The sequence below is a fragment of the Panthera pardus genome, unplaced genomic scaffold, assembly GCF_024362965.1.
Source record: "Panthera pardus isolate Hobbes unplaced genomic scaffold, ASM2436296v1 HiC_scaffold_21, whole genome shotgun sequence".
Lineage (NCBI taxonomy): Eukaryota > Metazoa > Chordata > Mammalia > Carnivora > Felidae > Panthera > Panthera pardus.
The window spans coordinates 32514520-32533955 of record NW_026526777.1 but is presented as its reverse complement, the minus strand read 5'-3'; the positions used below and the strand labels follow the sequence as shown (position 1 = coordinate 32533955).

General features: G+C 34.6%; 1 protein-coding gene across 1 annotated transcript in view; it reads right to left on the bottom strand.

Annotated features, from left to right (window-relative positions):
- Nucleotides 1–19436, bottom strand: part of DENND1B (DENN domain containing 1B) — a 260225-nt gene that overhangs the window by 42985 nt on the left and 197804 nt on the right. Inside the window, exon 16 of the mRNA XM_053909094.1 lies at nt 4493–4583. Within this exon, the coding sequence (XP_053765069.1) occupies nt 4493–4583 (91 nt within the window). The remainder of the gene's footprint in view (nt 1–4492; nt 4584–19436) is intronic.

Sequence of the window (19436 nt, the reverse complement as noted above, 5' to 3'; positions counted from 1 at the left end):
TTCCTGGTTAAATAGTCCTTCAGCCCAGAAATTCTACCTCTTAGACTGCTAAATAAAATATGATAAAACTTAAGATATATGAGATTTCTTCTGTATCAGTTCAAAGTAATTACACTAGAAAGGAAAAGGGGCTGCTCAAAGCTGATACTTTGAAAAGAAACAGTTGACAGAATCACCAATAATAATCCAGAATTATATGCATGGGGAAAACAGTAAGTCCCCAAATAAACTACTTAAAATGGTAGGGAAACATGTGGTACAATTTAGGTACTCCTATTTAAAATTTTTAAAAAGAGGGGCGCCTGGGTGGCTCAGTCACTTAAGTGTCTGACTTCGGCTCACGTCACGATCTCATGGTTTATGAGTTCAAGCCTGATGTTGGGCTCTTCTCAGAACCTGGAGGCTGCTTTGGATTCTCTCTCTACTCCTCCCCTTCTTGCGTGTCTGTTGCCCTCTCTCCCAAAAATAAATAAATAAAACATTAAAAAAAATTATGATATTTGTTTCTTTAAATTTAGTGCCTTTCAGATTGAAAGCTTCTATTTCTACAAAATTTATGAGACAGACACATTATTCTTTAAAAATGTTTTTGAGGCTGTTTTTCTTCTCAAAAAAATTAATGTGAATGCCAGAAAACTCTCTGAGTCTTTCCATTAAAGTAAATGGATTATGGAAATAATAAGTGTTATTGAGGAAATTCTTAACATTGTTCTCATTCATCATACAAGTGATTTTCTCACACTCAAGGACAAAATATCTTTGTTTCCCCCTTGTGCAAAGACTTCATCTTCAAATGTATTTGTTTGAATTCTAGTAATTTGTAGTTACTGTTCAAAAAGTATATAAATTGACCTAAATTGTTCAGTGAAGCCTGGAAAATGTCACTAAAACTGAAGATCACCTACCATCTCTTCAAATTCCTCTGATGCCTTAGTCAGTAAAAAAAAAAAAAAAAAAAGAAAAGAAAAGAAAAAGAAATACTACTATACAAATAAAAGACTGATCAGAAATATATCAGAAAGTAATTAAGAGACAAATGCTACTAATGAAGAATAACTACATGCTTCTATATAAAATCAATCTGAAAATATTTCTATTTTTTTAAGTTTAAATATTTGGAAGGGGATTTAAAAACTAGCCTTATTTTATTTATTTATTTAAAAAAAATTTTTTTTTTTAACTTTTATTTATTTTTGGGACAGACAGAGACAGAGCATGAACGGGGGAGGGGCAGAGAGAGAGGGAGACACAGAATCTGAAGCAGGCTCCAGGCTCTGAGCCATCAGCCCAGAGCCCGACGCGGGGCTCGAACTCACGGACCGCGAGATCGTGACCTGAGCCGAAGTCGGACGCTCAACCGACTGAGCCACTCAGGCGCCCCAAAACTAGCCTTATTTTAAATGAAAAAAAAAAAAACAAAAAACCACCTCCATGTTCTTAACTACTCAGTATTCCTTAGCTACTCTTTCATAGACCAATATCTGTGTTTACTGCATCCTCTGCTCTACTTATGTCCCCTTTTATTACCTTTTAGCCTCCATGGATACTCTTCCCTTTACATACTTCCTGATATTTACATTACTTTCCTCTTAAGGTTGAGTGTTCTACAAAGGTCTCATGAAAAACAATTGGGAGTAACGGGGATTTCTTCACAGTCCTGACCACAGGGACTCACAGGATAGCAAACAGATTTTGGAAATCTGTGTGCATTTCAGTCTTTAACCACAGTTCTAGATTCAATGTGAATCTAGATTGAATGTGTAATTCAATAATTACACGGTTCCACCACGCTCATATTAACTTTATCACAACCACATATGCTAGCATGCAACTAGCCGTTGCAATGACACAGAAAGGGGAGAAATTAGATGCTTCTCTGAAATTCCCTAACTATTTTTGCTTAAAGGAACATAATTTTTTCTTCAGCTTTAATGAATGTCGATTTCTCTTACGGTGATCTTTCTTAGGGCTTTATGTTTCAAAAATCTTCAACAGATAATCAAGAGACAGGAATTTTACTTTTATCCAATCACAGTAGAGAAGTCTTGACTACTACTCTTGTTTACTGAGTGTCTTCTAATTAAGAAGATCTCCTATCATAAGAAAGCAATATATTATAGTTATTAAAGCAAGAGCTTGGAAGCCAGACAGATACATGTTGAGTTCAGATCCTAGCACTACTAGCTGTGTGACCTTGAGCAAATTACTGAGATAAGTGCCCTCATAAAAACAGGGATAGGTAATCAAACTATTTCGTAGGTGCTGTGAGGATTAAATGAGATCAAGTTTGTAGAGCTCTTGTAAGAGATTCTGTCACATATTAATATTCAGTAAGTAGGAACAATTATAATTATTACTATGAGAGAAGCGGCAGTTATAACCATTTACTTCTTTGAAAAATAGTTCAATATCATGATAAAGACATCTTATTTCTTACAAATGCAGTCTACATGACAAATGTCTAATGTTCTTTCATATATATATCATCGTTTATAAGAACATTACTAATTTTTATTAGATTATTCACATTTTTATTTCAAGTCCTAATAAATTGTGCTTTATTTTATACTAAAAATAAGCTCTCTGTATCTCTAAAATAATAACCTAAAATATAATAATTAAAAATAATACTTAATAGCTAGGCACAATTTTTAATATACTTTCTTGCTGTACACATTGAAATTAATATTTGTTGAACTACGCTTTCCTTTTGAATCAGTATTGCCCACCCTCCCACCAAACTAAAGTAAGTGTTCAAAACCTTTTTAATTTTAAGGAGGGACAATAAAGTGGTTGGCATGAAATTGTACTGAAAATATAGCAGTCTCTAAGTCAGATGCCAGCTGGCGATCAATGTTCCATTCTTTTTAAACCATAAGCCCTTTATTGAACAATGTTAGTAACCCCTCTCACACCAGAAAACCCATCTACCTTCTATTCTATTCTATTACAGAGGAATCTGGACCAATGGTTAAGACTACAGAATTTAACTATACAAAACGATCATAGTTCTACCCATTACTGTCACAAGATGTCATCTTCAATTCCATAGAAGATACTAGCCCCACGGGTCATAAAAATAATGAGACAGCAGTTATATAAATACTGAATAGATGCCTCAAGCAATTTGTCCATGAGCTGACAATATTTTGCTTGTCTGAGTTGAAAAGTAAAAAAGCCTTATTTTAACACAAAAGTTCCATTGAAGCTAAATTTTTACCCATGAGCTGAGGAAAGCAAGGAGCTGAATGATTCCACACTTGGTTGACTTGCTGAGTCAAGTAAACTAAGTTTTTCCCAAAGCTAAATGCTTTCAATGAAATGCTGTACTTACACCAGAGGAGGATCCATATGCTTAGTTCATTTGGACCTCTCTTCACGAACAAGTTATCTCAATGTTTTGTGTATTTTTATGGAGCAAAAATAAATCTTATTTGAGAATAAAATCACATTTTGGCAAATGTGTAGATGAGTACTTATTACTATGTCTTTTCATGTTTTATTTCTCAATTCTAGCAACTATTTATTCACACATAAAGACATTTTTTTCCCAAATTAAACCTTGTACAAATAAATAGAAAAAATTACTATTATGCCAGCTGAAAATGAACACACCAGAGATCGTTGTTTGTTTGGTTCACCCTGTTATCTAGAACAGTGCCTAGCACATAGTAAATACTTAGCACAAATACTGGCTGAATGAATGCATACGACATTTCAAGGACTCCAGCAAAATTCTCTGCCAGAGTCAGGACTATATACCGGAGCAATCACGTACAAAGTACCAGTTCGTAAGTCATTAACTGCCTAGAAATTACAACGTTGTTTGAATACTTACATATCAAATAGTGTAACTAATTATATTAAGTTTCATTATATTAAATAAAAATGCAATATCACCTAACTTATGTTTCACACATACAAAATAATACGACGCCTTCCATTTGTTAGTGAGCACTTTTTACAGTGACAAGTGTAAGCACATGGGATGGTAAACTGAAAAGTCTTTTCCTCATGCTGCAGTGTTCTGCAAAGCAAAAAAAAGGTAAAGGCTTCTATAACAACACACTCACTTAAAATGTAAAAGCAGCTGTGGTATTCAAATCTTTTGTTTTCTATTATATTACAATCTAATATTTCAACTATGATCTCAGGTCTTTAATTCTTACTTAGTATTAGCCAGCACTGTGGGTTTTTTAGCGGAGAATACTAAAGGAAGATATAAACTAATTGCATTTCAGTGACATTTCGTTCTACTACTATTAAGAGATTATCCAAGAAAACAACTACCAATTCATGAGACCATCTTAACACCTTGAATAATGAAATAAGTTAATACCACAGCTCTTATAAGATGAAAAAAATGTATCTAAAACATTATATGTTTAAGAAAATACAACTGTTTAGGAAGTAGATTGTATCAGATACAGGAGCAAAAGTCAAGGCAATCGCTACTCAGAAAATGGATAATCATACTGAAACTAGTCTTTACCTCCACAAAAGCCACCTGAAGTGATTTCCTCTTCAAATACATCAGAGAAACCCCGTCCTGCATTTAATTTTGCCAGTCGACCATCAATAAACTGAAATTAAAAAGTGTCAAATATGTTAATTTTCACTTTCTTCATAGGATTAAATTTTCACTTATATCAAAAGATTCATATCAGACACTCATAAATATAAAATATGCACATATATGTACATGTATACACACATCTACATGTACGTGACAAGAAAACTCTCAAACATTGAAATAGCAGGCACTTAATAAATAACAGCTAATTTATTAAATAAAAAATGTACAGTACAGACTCTTACTTCATTAATAAGAAAAAGAATGTACTATTTACTGGCATTTGGTTACTTTCTATTTTGTTGATCTATGGCATCTGAAATTTCTCTTTCTTGGATTATAAAAAAATATTACAAATGTTTTGAGGTTTCTCCATTCATAATGAAGGTAAAGTATCTTTAAGCCTCCCTTGCATAAGACACAAAGGGTAACCATAAGAAAGATTTAAATGATGTCTGAAGCGTAGACTTGAAGATTTGGAGACTGATATAAAATGTTCGTTTTCATGCTGGAATTAATCCTGGCTACAATTTTTTTTTATCCTGAAAATTTCAAATTTAGTCAAATTAAAATAAAGTACCTTGACGTTTAAAAAATTCTCACACTCTGTTCTAGTTTAAAAAAAAATACAGTTTTCTATTTAAATGAACAAAACTAATGGAGTTCTATAGAGCAATACAGTTTTCCTCAGGCAGCAATTTAACATTTAATGGTTTAACTATTTAATAGCAGTAAGTTACACCAGTTAAAAGACTTTGGAACAGAAATCTCTTACAGACCAAAATTAAGACACAAATGAATCAACAGTTTCCAGTTCAAAATGTGGTTTAACTACTTTTATATTATTACAGATTAATTTTGACCCAAGAGGTGGCAAGATGGGTTTAAATAGACATAGCCTAAAAGGATATATAGTCATAGCTTTTTTTTTTTTTAGTATAAATTGCTTTCATAAAAATTGGAAAATTTTGAGAGCTAGGTACCACAGATTACCCATTTTTAGTCTCGTTATGCTTGGCGTTCAAAAAATTTCCGATAGTATAAACAAATATGAACATGGAGTTTGGAGAATGAAAAGCTTACATCACATCTCTGCCACTTACTAGCTTTATGATCTTGGGAAACTTGTCTCTGAGTCTCTGTTTCCCCTCTATAAAATGGGAATAATAATAAATATCTTCTAGTGTTTTGTAAGGGTTAAATGAAACGATACGAAGTACCCAGACTGCAGGCACAGAATAAATGTTAAATACTAAAATCCATGTTTCCCACGACCACCATCACCTTTCAATCACTATTAATTTCTGAGTTTCCTGAGTACAGGATCACTGTCTGTCTCATGTGTGTATCTTTAATATCTGCCAAATGCTTAACATATAGCTTGAAATGAATGTCTGCTGAAAGACTGAAGTATACCGAAACATTGTGAACAGTCCTATATTTACACGATTTTAAAGGTAACTAATTACAACATATAGAATCATGCATTTCATTCTATCTTGAGATAAAAGGTGGTAACAATGTACGGCTACATATAATAAATGGTTAATTTGAAAATAAAGTGGTTTAAAATGCTTGCAAAATTTGACTTTCACAGATTTTCAACATAACATTATAAATCAAACTATAGTGGTCTAATTTGATGGACTAAGTATCGTTGTGAAAAAAATAAGGTGAAGCAAAATGATAAATTTTAAGTAATACATTACTGACGAATGGCACAAAGTAAGACATCCTTTTAAGGGACTTAATTTGCTTTAAAAGATTAAGACTACAAGACTTTTTAAAAGGTTTTCATTTTTATGTTTACTAGAAATAATCCATCCATTTCAGTTTGAGTGGAACAGTTCATCGTCTAAAAAGAGATAAATCCCCAAACTATTTACTGATTATGCATTTTCGAGCATGAGTAACTACTTCGTGTTACTGAACTCGTGAATCGAGCCAATAAAAATTAATCACTTGGTAAAATGCCACGTGTTATCACTGACTCTGCAAACAATCCTGTCAGTGACAGACACTTATCTTTCATGAAAATGTTTGTTTTTAAAATAGATGGATTTTGTAGTATATATTCTATATATGTACACCCAAATGCAGACACCGAGGAGTAAGCTGAGAAGTGGTATTAATGGAGAAAAATGCTGAAGGCAACAGTTCTCTAAATTCCTTTTTCTATTTTTAATTCAATAACCAATAACACCTTTTTTCTTTTTTCTCAAGTGGAGTGGGTCCATGGTCACTCCGTTCTAGTAACTCTGGAGGATTTCATAGTAAGTAAAAAATGATAAGAGCATTTTTAGCTACTTTGCAGAGAAGTAATTTTGAACTAAAAAATATTATCTGTTGGAAAGTTATGACTCTATAATGTGCTGTAAACTGTCGCTTGGCTAGTAGTTACCCATATAATAGTAAACACGTATCTTTGTAATTGTTAGTTTTGGAAGAATTGGTTTGGAATTGCAAGTAATGACAAGTAACACTGTTAATAACAATGAAAGTGCCACAGATAAAACATAACATTAGGTTGCAAGTAGATTTTTAAAGGAATTTAAGAGTTTGCATTAAGATGATGCTTTTTACATAAATCTTAATATTTTGCTTTTCATTCCAGAAGTGAAAATTAAAACCTGAAACTAAACATGCTAAATAATCACACCAAATCATAAATAACATAATTGGAAATCTCAAAAAAATCATAGACATAATTCCATAGCACAGATTCCACAATTTTCTTATAAATTATAAGTAGATAAAATTTATTAAAATAAGGATATACATAATTATCAAGATCAGTAATAATATTCCCTCCAAATCATCAATAATTGCAAGAATTTTATTAGTCCTTAGGACACAATCTTTTTTTTTTAATGTTTATTTTTGAGAGAGAGAGAGAGAGGGAGAGAGAGAGAGAGATCAGGGAAAGGGCAGAGTGAGAGACAGAAAGGATCCGAAGCAGGTTCCATGCTGACAGCAGAGAGCCCAATGATCTGAGCTCAACTCAGATCATGACCTGAGCCGAATCAAGAGTCCGACACTTAACTGAACCACCCGGGTGTCCCCTTACGACCCAATCTTAAAGTAGTGTGACAGGTTATAAGATAAATGTTTTAAGTAGCAAAACTACTTCCTGATACTCTTTGTGATACTGTAATTGCTAAGCTTTTTCAAAGTGTTCTGACCTTCAAATAACCATCTTAATATGAAATCAAGTCCATTTAAAGAAATTATCTATTGTCTTAAGTGGGCTTCAGTGAATAATATTGTTAAATGAAAATGGACATTCACCACATTGATTTTTAAAATACAATTCAATATAAAATAAAGGTTTTAAAAATGCAACAAAATAGGGGCGCCTGGGTGGTCAGTCGGTTAAGCGGCCGACTTCAGTTCAGGTCACGATCTCGTGGTCCATGAGTTCGAGCCCCGCGTCAGGCTCTGAGCTGATGGCTCAGAGCCTGGAGCCTGCTTCCGATTCTGTGTCTCCCTCTCTCTCTGCCCTCCCCCGTTCATGCTCTGTCTCTGTCTCAAAAATAAATAAACGTTAAAAAAATGCAACAAAATATAAAGAGTAGACTTAGTGGTAAGCTTCTTTACAAATATATATATATATATATATATATATATATATATATATATATATATATTTATGTTTGTATATACAAATATATATAACTATATATATAGTCTGTGAATCTGATGTATATATAAAGAATATGTTCTGATCAGATTCACAGAGTAAACTTAAATATATGGCCAGTAGACAATGTATCTTTCCTCTATGAGACAAATTGTATGCTTTTCACAGGTCTTTAATTCTTCACCAGTCCGTGCATTTCTGGCATTTAATCTAAAAATCCAAAACAAGTTATGCTATTAATCGGTCAGTGTTCTAAATGCCTTTAGTGGTCTAGACATATGTTACATAAATATTTAATTGCCATCAATCCATCAACACTCTGAGGATGACAATAATTAAATTTTAATATTCTTATATGATTTTTAAAGATTTTGACTTTAAAGGAGCTCAAAAAAACCACTGTTCTGGGGAGAGAGGGTCGGTGGTGCAATTCTTTACCAAGCTGGGGAAGTGGGAATGAAGTGCTGTTTTTTGTGCTAACGTGACAGTCTTGTTACTGAAGCAAAGCAGCAGAGGCACTGGAGCATCCCAGTAAACAAATCTATACTCCCCAATTCCTTTTTCAGCCTGGAGGAAAAATTAACATATTTCAAAATTTATCTCATATTAGAAACTCTTCTTGGGCACAAATGTAAGATAACCAGCATAATAAAGGCTTGAGAGCTAGAGAAAAATACATTTTTAATGAGTCAGAAATCTTTAGCAATTTAGAGAAAACATTTACATACAGTAAAACATTATGCTTCAAATACATTCATTTCTAGCGGATCTTTAAAATCTCTCTTCTATATAATGCTTTAGGGCTAAAAAAGAATAAGTAGTCTAATTTAAATATTTCTTCTTATAAATGCTCAGTAAACCTTGACAGGTTAGTGAAAACTACACTAAAGTGTTACAATAAATTAAGTCAACAGATATCTATAGACACCTGCTAGATGCAAGGCATTCGGTTAGTAGCTATATATAAACACAAACTGCGACAACAAATGGGAATAAGGTGGGTCAGTTTAGAGCTAAACCTAGAGAATTAAGCACATGAGGAAATAGAAATAAACTGTTATTTTTATTCCATTTCAAATATTAGGTAAATAAAACTGTAAAAATACTAAATTACACTACCATGGTATAATGAACAGGAAAACACTTTGAAGAGTATAAAAAACCCATTCAGTGCAATTTATTATTAGAACTGATAATTTAAAACAACATTGATGGAACAACAGTATCCTCCAGGATATATCAACGGATAGGCTTTAAATAATTTGCAACAAAATGAAGTCAGTTAAACTTCATGACCACCAGACCATAGAATTAATTAATTTAATCATTCAATTCAATATAATTAATTCAATATCATTCAATACCATTAATTAATTCAATCATTAATTCAATATAATTCAATGTTTACTACAGGCCAGGTACTTTTCTAGATGCCTGAAATACAGAAATGAAAAAAAAAAAGACAAAAATTCAAGCCCTCGTGAGCTCTCTTTTTTTCTTGATGAGCCTACTGAAGGTTAGTATTTCATTTATCCTTTCAAAGAACCAGGTCTTAGTTTCATTGATCTTTTCTAATGTTTTTTTTAAAGTCTTTATTTTCATTTATTTCCTCTCTGATCTTTATTATTTCCTTCCCTCTACTAACTTTGGATTTTGTTCTTTTTTCTAGTTCCTTTAAACTTAGATTGTTTAATTTGAGACTTTCTGGTTTCTTGAGATAGGCCTGTATGTCTCCTCAGGCAAGGGCAATAAAAGCAAAAATCAACAAACAGGACTATGTCAAACCAAGAATCTTTTGCACAGTGAAGGAAACCATCAACAAATTGAAAGACAACCTATGGAATGGAAGAAGATATTAGCATATGATATTAACAGATAAAAGACTGATACCCAAATTATATAAAGATCTCATACAACTCAATAACAAAAAAAAAATGTTTTTTAAAATGGGCAGAGGAGGGGCACCTGGGTGGCTTGGTCGGTTGAGCGTCCGACTTCGGCTCAGGTCATGATCTCACGGCCCGTGAGTTCGAGCCCCGCGTCGGGCTCTGTGCTGACCGCTCAGAGCCTGCAGCCTGTTTCAGATTCTGTGTCTCCCTCTCTGTCTGCCCCTCCCCTGTTCATGCTCTGTCTCTCTCTGTCTCAAAAATAAATAAACGTTGAAAAAAAAAATTTAAAAAAATAAAATAAAATAAAATGGGCAGAGGACCGGAATAGACATTTTTACAAAGAAGAAATGCAGACGGACAATAGGTATTTGAAAAGATGCTCAGTATTATGAATCATCAGGGAAATGAACATCAAAACAAGATATTTCAAAACTGTCAAAATGTCTATTATCAAAAAAAAAAAAAAAAAACCCAAGAAACAAGAAGTGTCGGTGAGGATGTGGATGAAAGGAAACCCTTGTGCTCTGTGGGTGGGAATACAAATTGGTACAGCCGCTAACAGTATGGAGGTTCCTTAAAAAAATTAACAACAGAACTACCACACTGTCCAGCAATTCTGGATATTTACTGAAAGAAATATTTTTGGGTATTTATTCAAAGAAAATGAAAACACTAATTCAAAAAGATGTATGTACCCCTATATTCATTATGACAACAGCCAAGATATGAAAGCGACCTAGGTGTCCATTGATAGATGAATGGATAAAGAAGATGTAGTGTGTATATATACAACAGAATATTACTCAGCCATAAAATGTATGAAATATGGCTATTTGTTGCAACACGGATAGACCTAGAGGGTATTGTGCTAGGTGAAATAAGAGAAAGACAAGTGCTGTATGATTTCACTTATATGCGGAATCTAAAAAAGCAAAACAGATGAACAAAACAAAGCAAAACAGACACAGACTCACAGATACAGAGAACAAACTGCTTGCTGCCAGAGGAAAAGGGGGTGGGAGCATGGGTGAGACAGGTAAAGGGATTCAGTACAAACTTCCAGTAATCAAATAAGTCACAAGGATGTAAAGAACAGCATAGAGAATATAGTCAATAGTATTGTAATGACTCTGTATGGGGACAGATGGGGACTAGACCTATCATTATCATTTCATAATATATAAAAATACTGAATCTCTATCTTGCACATCTGCAACTAATATTGTATGTCAATTATAATTCAATAACAAAAAAATCTTTTGTGATGCTTAAATATTTAGTGGGGGAGAAGGGGAGTGAAAGCATGAAATAAAAAAAGGTAATACATTACGTAGCGTGTTAGAAGGTGATGAATGTCGGACAGTAAGATAGAATTGCATAAGGAAGGTTGGGGAGTTTGGGGCAAGGAACTTCCAATTTTAAACAGTGTGGTCAGGGCAGATATTATGATGAAGGTGACATCTGAGTCAAGACTTGAAAGCAGTGAGGAAGTAGGCCACATAGTTTATGGGAGAAGACGATCCCAGGAAAAGGGAGCCACCGGCATAAATAACGCCTGGTGCAGGAGCACGCATGTAATCAGTAGGTCTGTAGGAAGCTCTGGGTATTAAGAGAAAATCCAGACAACCATGATGACCACTCTCATTTTAAAGTCACAACCTGCCATTTCCAACGTGCTCTGAATGATGCCAGACAATTATGTTTTTTCTCGAGTCCATTCACTCTCTGACTTCGTATTTTCTCCCTCCTTAAATACCCAACCACTTCTCCCATTCCCTCTCAGCTGATCGTGCTTCCTAATTACCTGTAAGAAAAACAAACAAACAAACTGAAGCCATTAAGAGAGAAATTCTGCAAGCTCCAAGCAGCACATGTGCCCAGCCCCTTCGTCTCGTCCTCTCCCTGTCTGTGCCTTCTGTCCTGCTGTGCATGAAGTAACTGCTCCTCACAACGACCAACTCCACCAACAATTTTTCCGTTTTCCCGAATATAGCTTTCTGTATCTACCAGATCATCCCACCAGGCTCCACACACGTTATTTCTCCTCTTGACCCCATTTACTTCTCTAGCCATGCCCATTTCTGCATTGTGCTTTACAGTAAATCTCAAAAGAGCTGTGAGTATTTTTATCTTCACTTCTTCTCCCATACTTCAGCCACAATTTCTGCCTCACCATTTCAACAAACTTGCGCTTGCTGAGGTCATCCGGTCTCCACATTACTGAATTCACTGGTCAATTCCAGATCCTTATTTTTATTCACTTGTCACAAGACTTTGACAATGTTGATCCCTTCTTCTTTGGTATTCTTTCTCTACTGCTCTGAATTCTCTCCTACATCACTGATCACTCACTCTCCCTTGGCCTCCTTCACCATTGCCTTCTGCTATTTTCCAGTCCATGGGCCTCTTGCCATTTCTCTTTATAGCCACTCTTTTGATAATTTCACTTGGTCTCCAGTCTAATGACTTTAAGTTCTCTCCATGCTGATGACGCCCAAATTTCTATCTCTAGTATAATTTTCTCCTCTGCCTTACTTATCCATTTGCTAACCAATATCCTAGTTGGATGTCTAATAGACATCTCAAGCTTAATATGGCCCAAACTCAACTCATTCTTCTAACCAAAATATTTCCTGCCCATAATCTTCCCCATTTCAGTAGAATGACAGCTATTCTACCAGTTTCTTAGACAAGAAATCATGGAAACACCTGGGAGTCTTCTTTCTCGCATTTCATATTAAATCTTTCAGAATATCCACTGACTTTATCTTCAAAGTGGATCCATAATCTGACTTCAGCTGTTATCCTCTTTCCTGAGCCAGTTCTTAAATGCCATCACTTCTCACCAAGATTACAGCAACAGCTTTCCAAATCTTCCTCTCGGCTTCTATCTTTGACCACCTTTCAGGTAGTTGTTCAAATGCCACATATTCCATGAAAATCTACACTATTTTAAATTCCACCCTAACCCCCAATAGGACCCCCCTTCCTGTTCTATTTACTTTTCCATAGTACTTAATCATCTTTGAACACTCCACATAATTTATCTATTGTTTGTCCTCTACCTACTAAAAATAAAAGATTCACAAAGTCAGATAATTCTATTTTTCCTTGTTCTCCAATATATCTTAACACCCAGAACACTACCTCAAATATAGTAGACACTCAAGTTATACTGCTGACTTGAGAGAATACAGAATAATTAGATGACTGTTTCCAAAACTTTAGTGTATATATTGTTATGGCACCTCATTAATAATGTAGATTCCTGGGTTTTAATCCAGGCATCTTGAACCAGACATTTTGAAGATGAGACTCAAGAATATCCATTTGTATTGGTAAACTGATGCTGATCATTTGAGACCCCATTTAGAGAAACACTTTTTAAAATACTAATTGAAATAAGTTAGCAAAGGATGCTAAAAAAAAAAAGGTATATATATATACCTTGTCCTGATAAGCTATCTCCCCTTGTGTATTTCTTCCTCCCGATAGTAAGTCTCCATATCTTTCCTATGCCACATTGTTTTATTATTTTTTCATGTTATGAAATAAGTGCATCATACAATTACCATCTCCCAACAATTCACATATCAAATGTTTCCAAATACTCCAAACCTATTGAATCTTTAGTAGTAATGCATATGTTGATCTTAGCTATAGATTACATACCATACATAAGTACCTTCATGCTTCCTTTAAGGATGTAGAAATTCATAGGATTCTATTACTTACATTAAAAGCTTTCTAAAATCTTCCAAAATCGCTAGGTGACATAAAAGGAAGACATGGCTTTTGACTCACTCCTTTTTAAAAATTTTTTAATGTTTATTTATTTTTGAGAGAGTGAGAGACAGAACGTGAGTGGGGGAGAGGCAGAGAGAGAGAGGGAGACACACAATCTGAAGCAGGCTCCAGGCTCTGAGCTGTCAGCACAGAGCCCGACGTGGGGCTTGAACTCACAAACCATGAGATCATGACCTGAGCCAAAGTCAGACGCTTAACCCACTGAGCACCCAGGCACCCTTTGACTCACTCCTTTTATTCAACATCTTGTAAGTCAGAGAAAGTGGGCCATAACACAAAGTATACAGAGTACACTGGATGTCACTGAATTTTCATTTCTACACCCTACACCGTTATGTGACTCCACGTTTAAGTTACAGACACCATTCGGTAACACTTGACAGTAACTTGACAGTTATTTGACAGTAACACTTGACTCCTACAAGTTTTGTATTATCCCTAAATTAGCGTCATTACAATCAATTTTATAAGCTCTTCCATCAAAACTGTCAAGACATTTTCATATCCCTTATAACAAGGAGTCACTCAACAGTTTTTATTTATTTGACAATATTAATGTCTATCATGTATTAAATATTAGGATAAAAACAATGATCCTTGTCTTTACAGAGCTTACAACTCGAGAAAGCCAAACAAATTAACCTGGATTACAATCTAAGTTCATAGATCAGGTTCAACAAATGTTATTTTCATTTCTTCATAATTACTGTCCTTTACTCTCCCGCTCTTTGTTAAGCATCTATTACAATCCAAGTTATTTTTTTTTCAGAAGTAAGAAATTAACATAGATATAGTGCTATTAAATAATCCGCAGACTGTATTCAGGTTACACTGGTTTTTCTACTAATGTCTTGTTTTATTCCCAGGCTCTAATCTTATCTTTTCCATTTGTAACTCATCAGTCTTTCCTTGCCGCTGGTGATCTATACACTTCTGGAGAGTAGTGCTCAATCGTATTGTAGAATGCCCCTCAATGTGGGCTGTTCATGAAGACATGAAATCGTTTTCAGAGACCTAATAGTAAATCACTTAGAATGGCTGTAGCAAAGGCATCTGGACAGGTATTCCAGACAAAAGGGGAAGAAGGATTTTGTGTGCCAGGCTAGGGGTTTGAACTTTATCCTAAATATAATAGGAAAAAGACAAGATTTGCTTTTCAGAAAGAACAATTGTTAATATAGAATGGAGGATAGCTTACGGTGGCTAAAAACAGTTATCAGTTATCCAACATAAGTCATTGACATTGAAATGAGAGAATAAAACAATCTAAGCAATATTTAGAAAGATCAATCAATGGAACATAGTAAACAACTGGAAACTGGATGCAAGAAAGGTCAGCAGTGAACACATGGGAAAAGAACACTCCTCATTATCTGGTTTAGGCAACACGGTAGCACTAGTTCCCAGAAGAAAGGATGCAGGAGGGACATGTATGTGTGTACATGTACAGATGTAAGTATGTATATGGGTGAGGTATGTGTATGTATGGGTGTGAGTATGTATATGTATATACACATAATCATGAAGATATATACTAGGCAAACACACACATGTATTTACATTTATGTGACTACACACAGTGACTCTGTGATAAAGATGTGCTGGGGACTTATCACATAAAGGTAATTAATCAGTGTGGTCTTACATAAGAACCCCCAGGGAGATATCTGAGATGTCTAAGGATAAAGAGGGGACTATAACATTAGGGGAGAGGTGGGAGATAACTGTGACTCTAAAGGACACTGAAGAAATAGCCTAGAAAAAAAGGAGGGAAAAAATAGAAAGTATATCACAAATACAAAAATACGTATACAAGAAAGGTACATTAAAGAGGAATAGAGCAAGGATTCTTTTCATTATACCTGTAACAAAAGCTATCCTTTCAGGAGAAACCGTAACACAAAGGATAATAAAAGTGACATGAAAGAGACTCTGTTAAGAAAATATTAAGATACCTTAATGTGAGTGTCCTATTGGCATTTTTTTTTAAGAATCTGTTTAAAATTTTTATTTTGAAATAGTTTTAGGTTTACAGGAATGCAAAAACAGAATGGAGAGTTCCCACATAAACTTCACTCAACTTCCCCTAATGATAACATCTTATATTACCATGGCACATTTATCAAAAGCAAGAAATTGACATAGTTACAGTAGTTATAATACTACTAAATAATCTACAGACTATACTTAGGTTACAGTGGTTTTTCTACAACGGTCTTCTTTTTATTCCAGGATCTAATCCAGTCTTTTCCAGTTGTGGTTCATCAGTCTTTCTTTGGATCTAGACACTTTTGGAGAGTACTGCCCAATCATACTGTAGAATGCTCCTCAATGTGGGCTTATCTGATGTACACTTATTATTAGATGGAGGTTATATATTTTGGCAAGAATACCATAGGGGTGATTGTATCCACAGTGACTCTCATCAGGGAGTTCATAATGTCAATTTATGTTACTACTGCTGGTGACATTAACCTTGATCATCTGGTTAAGGTGGGGTCTGCTGGGCTTCTCCACCATAAAGTTACAATTTTTCTGTGTACAATAATACCTTAGGGAAATGTGTCAATTGTTTTAAAATCTATAACAAATATGAAAAAACTAACCATCACATGGCAAGTGGACTTTCAAATAGTACTTACCAAATAAATGTTGGTTGAATAAATAAATAACTACATAACCATCTAGTGTTTTGCCATTACATGATAAATTTCTAATTTAAATTTTTAGAATTATTACACAATGAATTTTGAAATACGTGTTATAAATTAGTATCTGAAATTAAGTACTGAGTATACAGAAAGTTATTTTTATGGGCCCAAATCAGCTCTTTAAACATCATCTTATTTTACCTCATATTCCAACACTGTAATCTACTTATCAATCTTTGAAGTAGCACTTTGTCAAATGCTTTTAGAAAAATAAATATCAAGCTATATAATAGGTACTGAATTTTCCTTATGTATCATGGTAGTACATCTTCACAGTACTTCTCAAGATTAGTTGAGCACGAACCCCCTCCCCCATCCCAACTACAAAGGATATATTTTATCAAATCATAAATTTTCAGGTTTTCCCTCACAACAATAGATGTGTTAGACCCTACAGTTGTTCAAGGTCCATCAAAAACTTTTTAAATGATTTTTAATTTAATTTTCTGATAAGTATTCTCTTAATGAACTGGTATGAGAATTTTCTACTTATACCCACAAAAGTATGTTCCTTATATAAGGAAAATTTGATGGAATTGGTTGACATGTTTACCAATAACATGAAATAGGTTACAAATGACATGAAATAGTGATCTCATCAGAAATGGATTGATCTTGAGGATTTTTACACTAATGTTATTATTTATATATTAAATATACACTTGTTATTGTATTCTTCGGTCATAAGGAAAAGTTTACTTTCATGAAGCAGAAATCCATCTCCCTAATCTTAGAGTCCTTATAATATAATGTATGGCTGTTAATCACTGTAGTATGTAAATATCTTAGTCTTCAAAATCACTTTTTATAAGTAGTAACTTTGAAACACTGTACAGAGAAATTTTATTAATATTTATTTAGCACCAGCATTAACAAGATCCTATGCAAGCAACTACACATACAGAATTGAGTCCCATATGGTCCTAGTACTGGAGTACCTCACAAGCTATACAGAAAATTGATATGTAAACTAAAAAGAGAATTATTAGAAATACCAATATAAAAATATACATACAAGTATTATCTTTGATTTTGCATTTCCCTCTACTCTTGTCAGCCCATCAGCAAGAACTGGCAATTCCACCTCCCAAACACAACCAAACCCTGCTCTGTTTTGCTTTGTCTTTTCTACTACCTTCCTCATCCAATCCACCATCACTTCTCTCCTGAACAATTGCAACAGACCCATGTAGAGACCCACCTCTCTCTCCTCTAATCCATTACAGCACAATCTGGGCAATCTTTATAAAATACAAATCAGATCCAGTCACACCCCAGCTAAAGCTTTCCAACAGCATATTGCTTTGTTTAGAATATAATGTAACAAGGGATGCCTAGGTGGCTTAGTCAGTTGGATGTTCTGACTTCAGCTCAGGTTATGATCTCACCATTTGTGGGTTTGAACCCCCTGTCAGGCTCTGTGCTGACAGCTCAGAGCCTGGATCCTGCTTCGGATTCTGTCTCTCTCTCTCTCTCTCTCTCTCTCTCTCTCTCTCTCTCTGCTCCTCCCCCACTCAGACTATGTCTCTCTCAAAAAAGAATAAACATTTAAAAATGTTTTTTAAAAAGAATATAATGTAACTCATGCCTTTAAAGTCCTACAAGATCTGTGTCCCCTTTCTGCTCTTCTAACCTAAGCTGATGCAACTTTCTTTCTTGCCCACAGTTGATTTAATTATGATCCTAGGAAATGCCGAGTTCTTTTCCCTCCTTGGGGTCTTTGCAATAGCAATTTCCTCTACCCGAAATGATGTTCCTCTTTTGATATTCTCAAAACTAATTCCCTTCTTCAGATTTCTCTTAAGTATCGCCTTTTCAGTAAAGCCTTTCCTGAACCTCTGGTCTAAAATTAGGCACCCAATCAATATCTCATACCCTCTAAACTTACCACTTGCTGACATTTTTCCTTTTTATTTGTTGTATGTTAACCCATTCCCTTCACTAGAAATCACAACTCCATGAAAGCGGGTTACACAGCTCTGAATCTCAAGTGCTTGGAGGAGCAGGACCCAACAACAAGAACAACAACAACAACAAAAGATGCTCAGTACTTAACTGTTAAAGTGAATAAACAAACAAAATGTTTTCAAAGTAATACAGGCACAGAGAAAGGAGTGCAGACCTAGTGAGCTGGAGGAAAATCAGGGAAAGCTTTAAAGAGGTGAAGGAAAACACAGTAAGAGGGAAATTACAGTAACATAGACTAAATGCTGTAACTCTGGTATGAACAAAAGCTCTAAGGGAACAGAACGGATGTAAGGGTAAATGTTGATTTGGATAAGGGCTGATGTTTGAGAAGACTATGGAAGAATGACAATGGATTAATACTGGCTGTATGGTACAGCATATACAAAACCTTACTTCGTGAAAGGTGTATTTGAAGGGATATTCAAGGTATTTGGATAGTCCATTAGTATAAGAAACTGGGGAAGGATTTAAAGCTTAGAGAGAGACCAAGCACCTTACCATGTGTGATACTCTGAGAAAGTGGCACACCAGGGTACAAACCCAGATCTACTGCATTCCAGAGCATTCCAGAGCCAATGCTATTAACAATGGGGTAGGCATGTCATTACACATGGTGGTGAGACCAGGAACTCAGAGCCAAAGAATGAATGCAATGTATTTACCTGAAAACTTGAGTTTAATTGAAGATGAAGGGAGGAGAAGGGTACTTTAAGCAGTAATTTATTTAAAACATTTTCACTTTAAAATAAACACAGCTATACTGTGGTATAGAATGCACAATGTATATAAACGTCTCTGAAAAATACAAAATGGCTTTATTAAATGTGCTTTTTCAATGGTCTCTGATA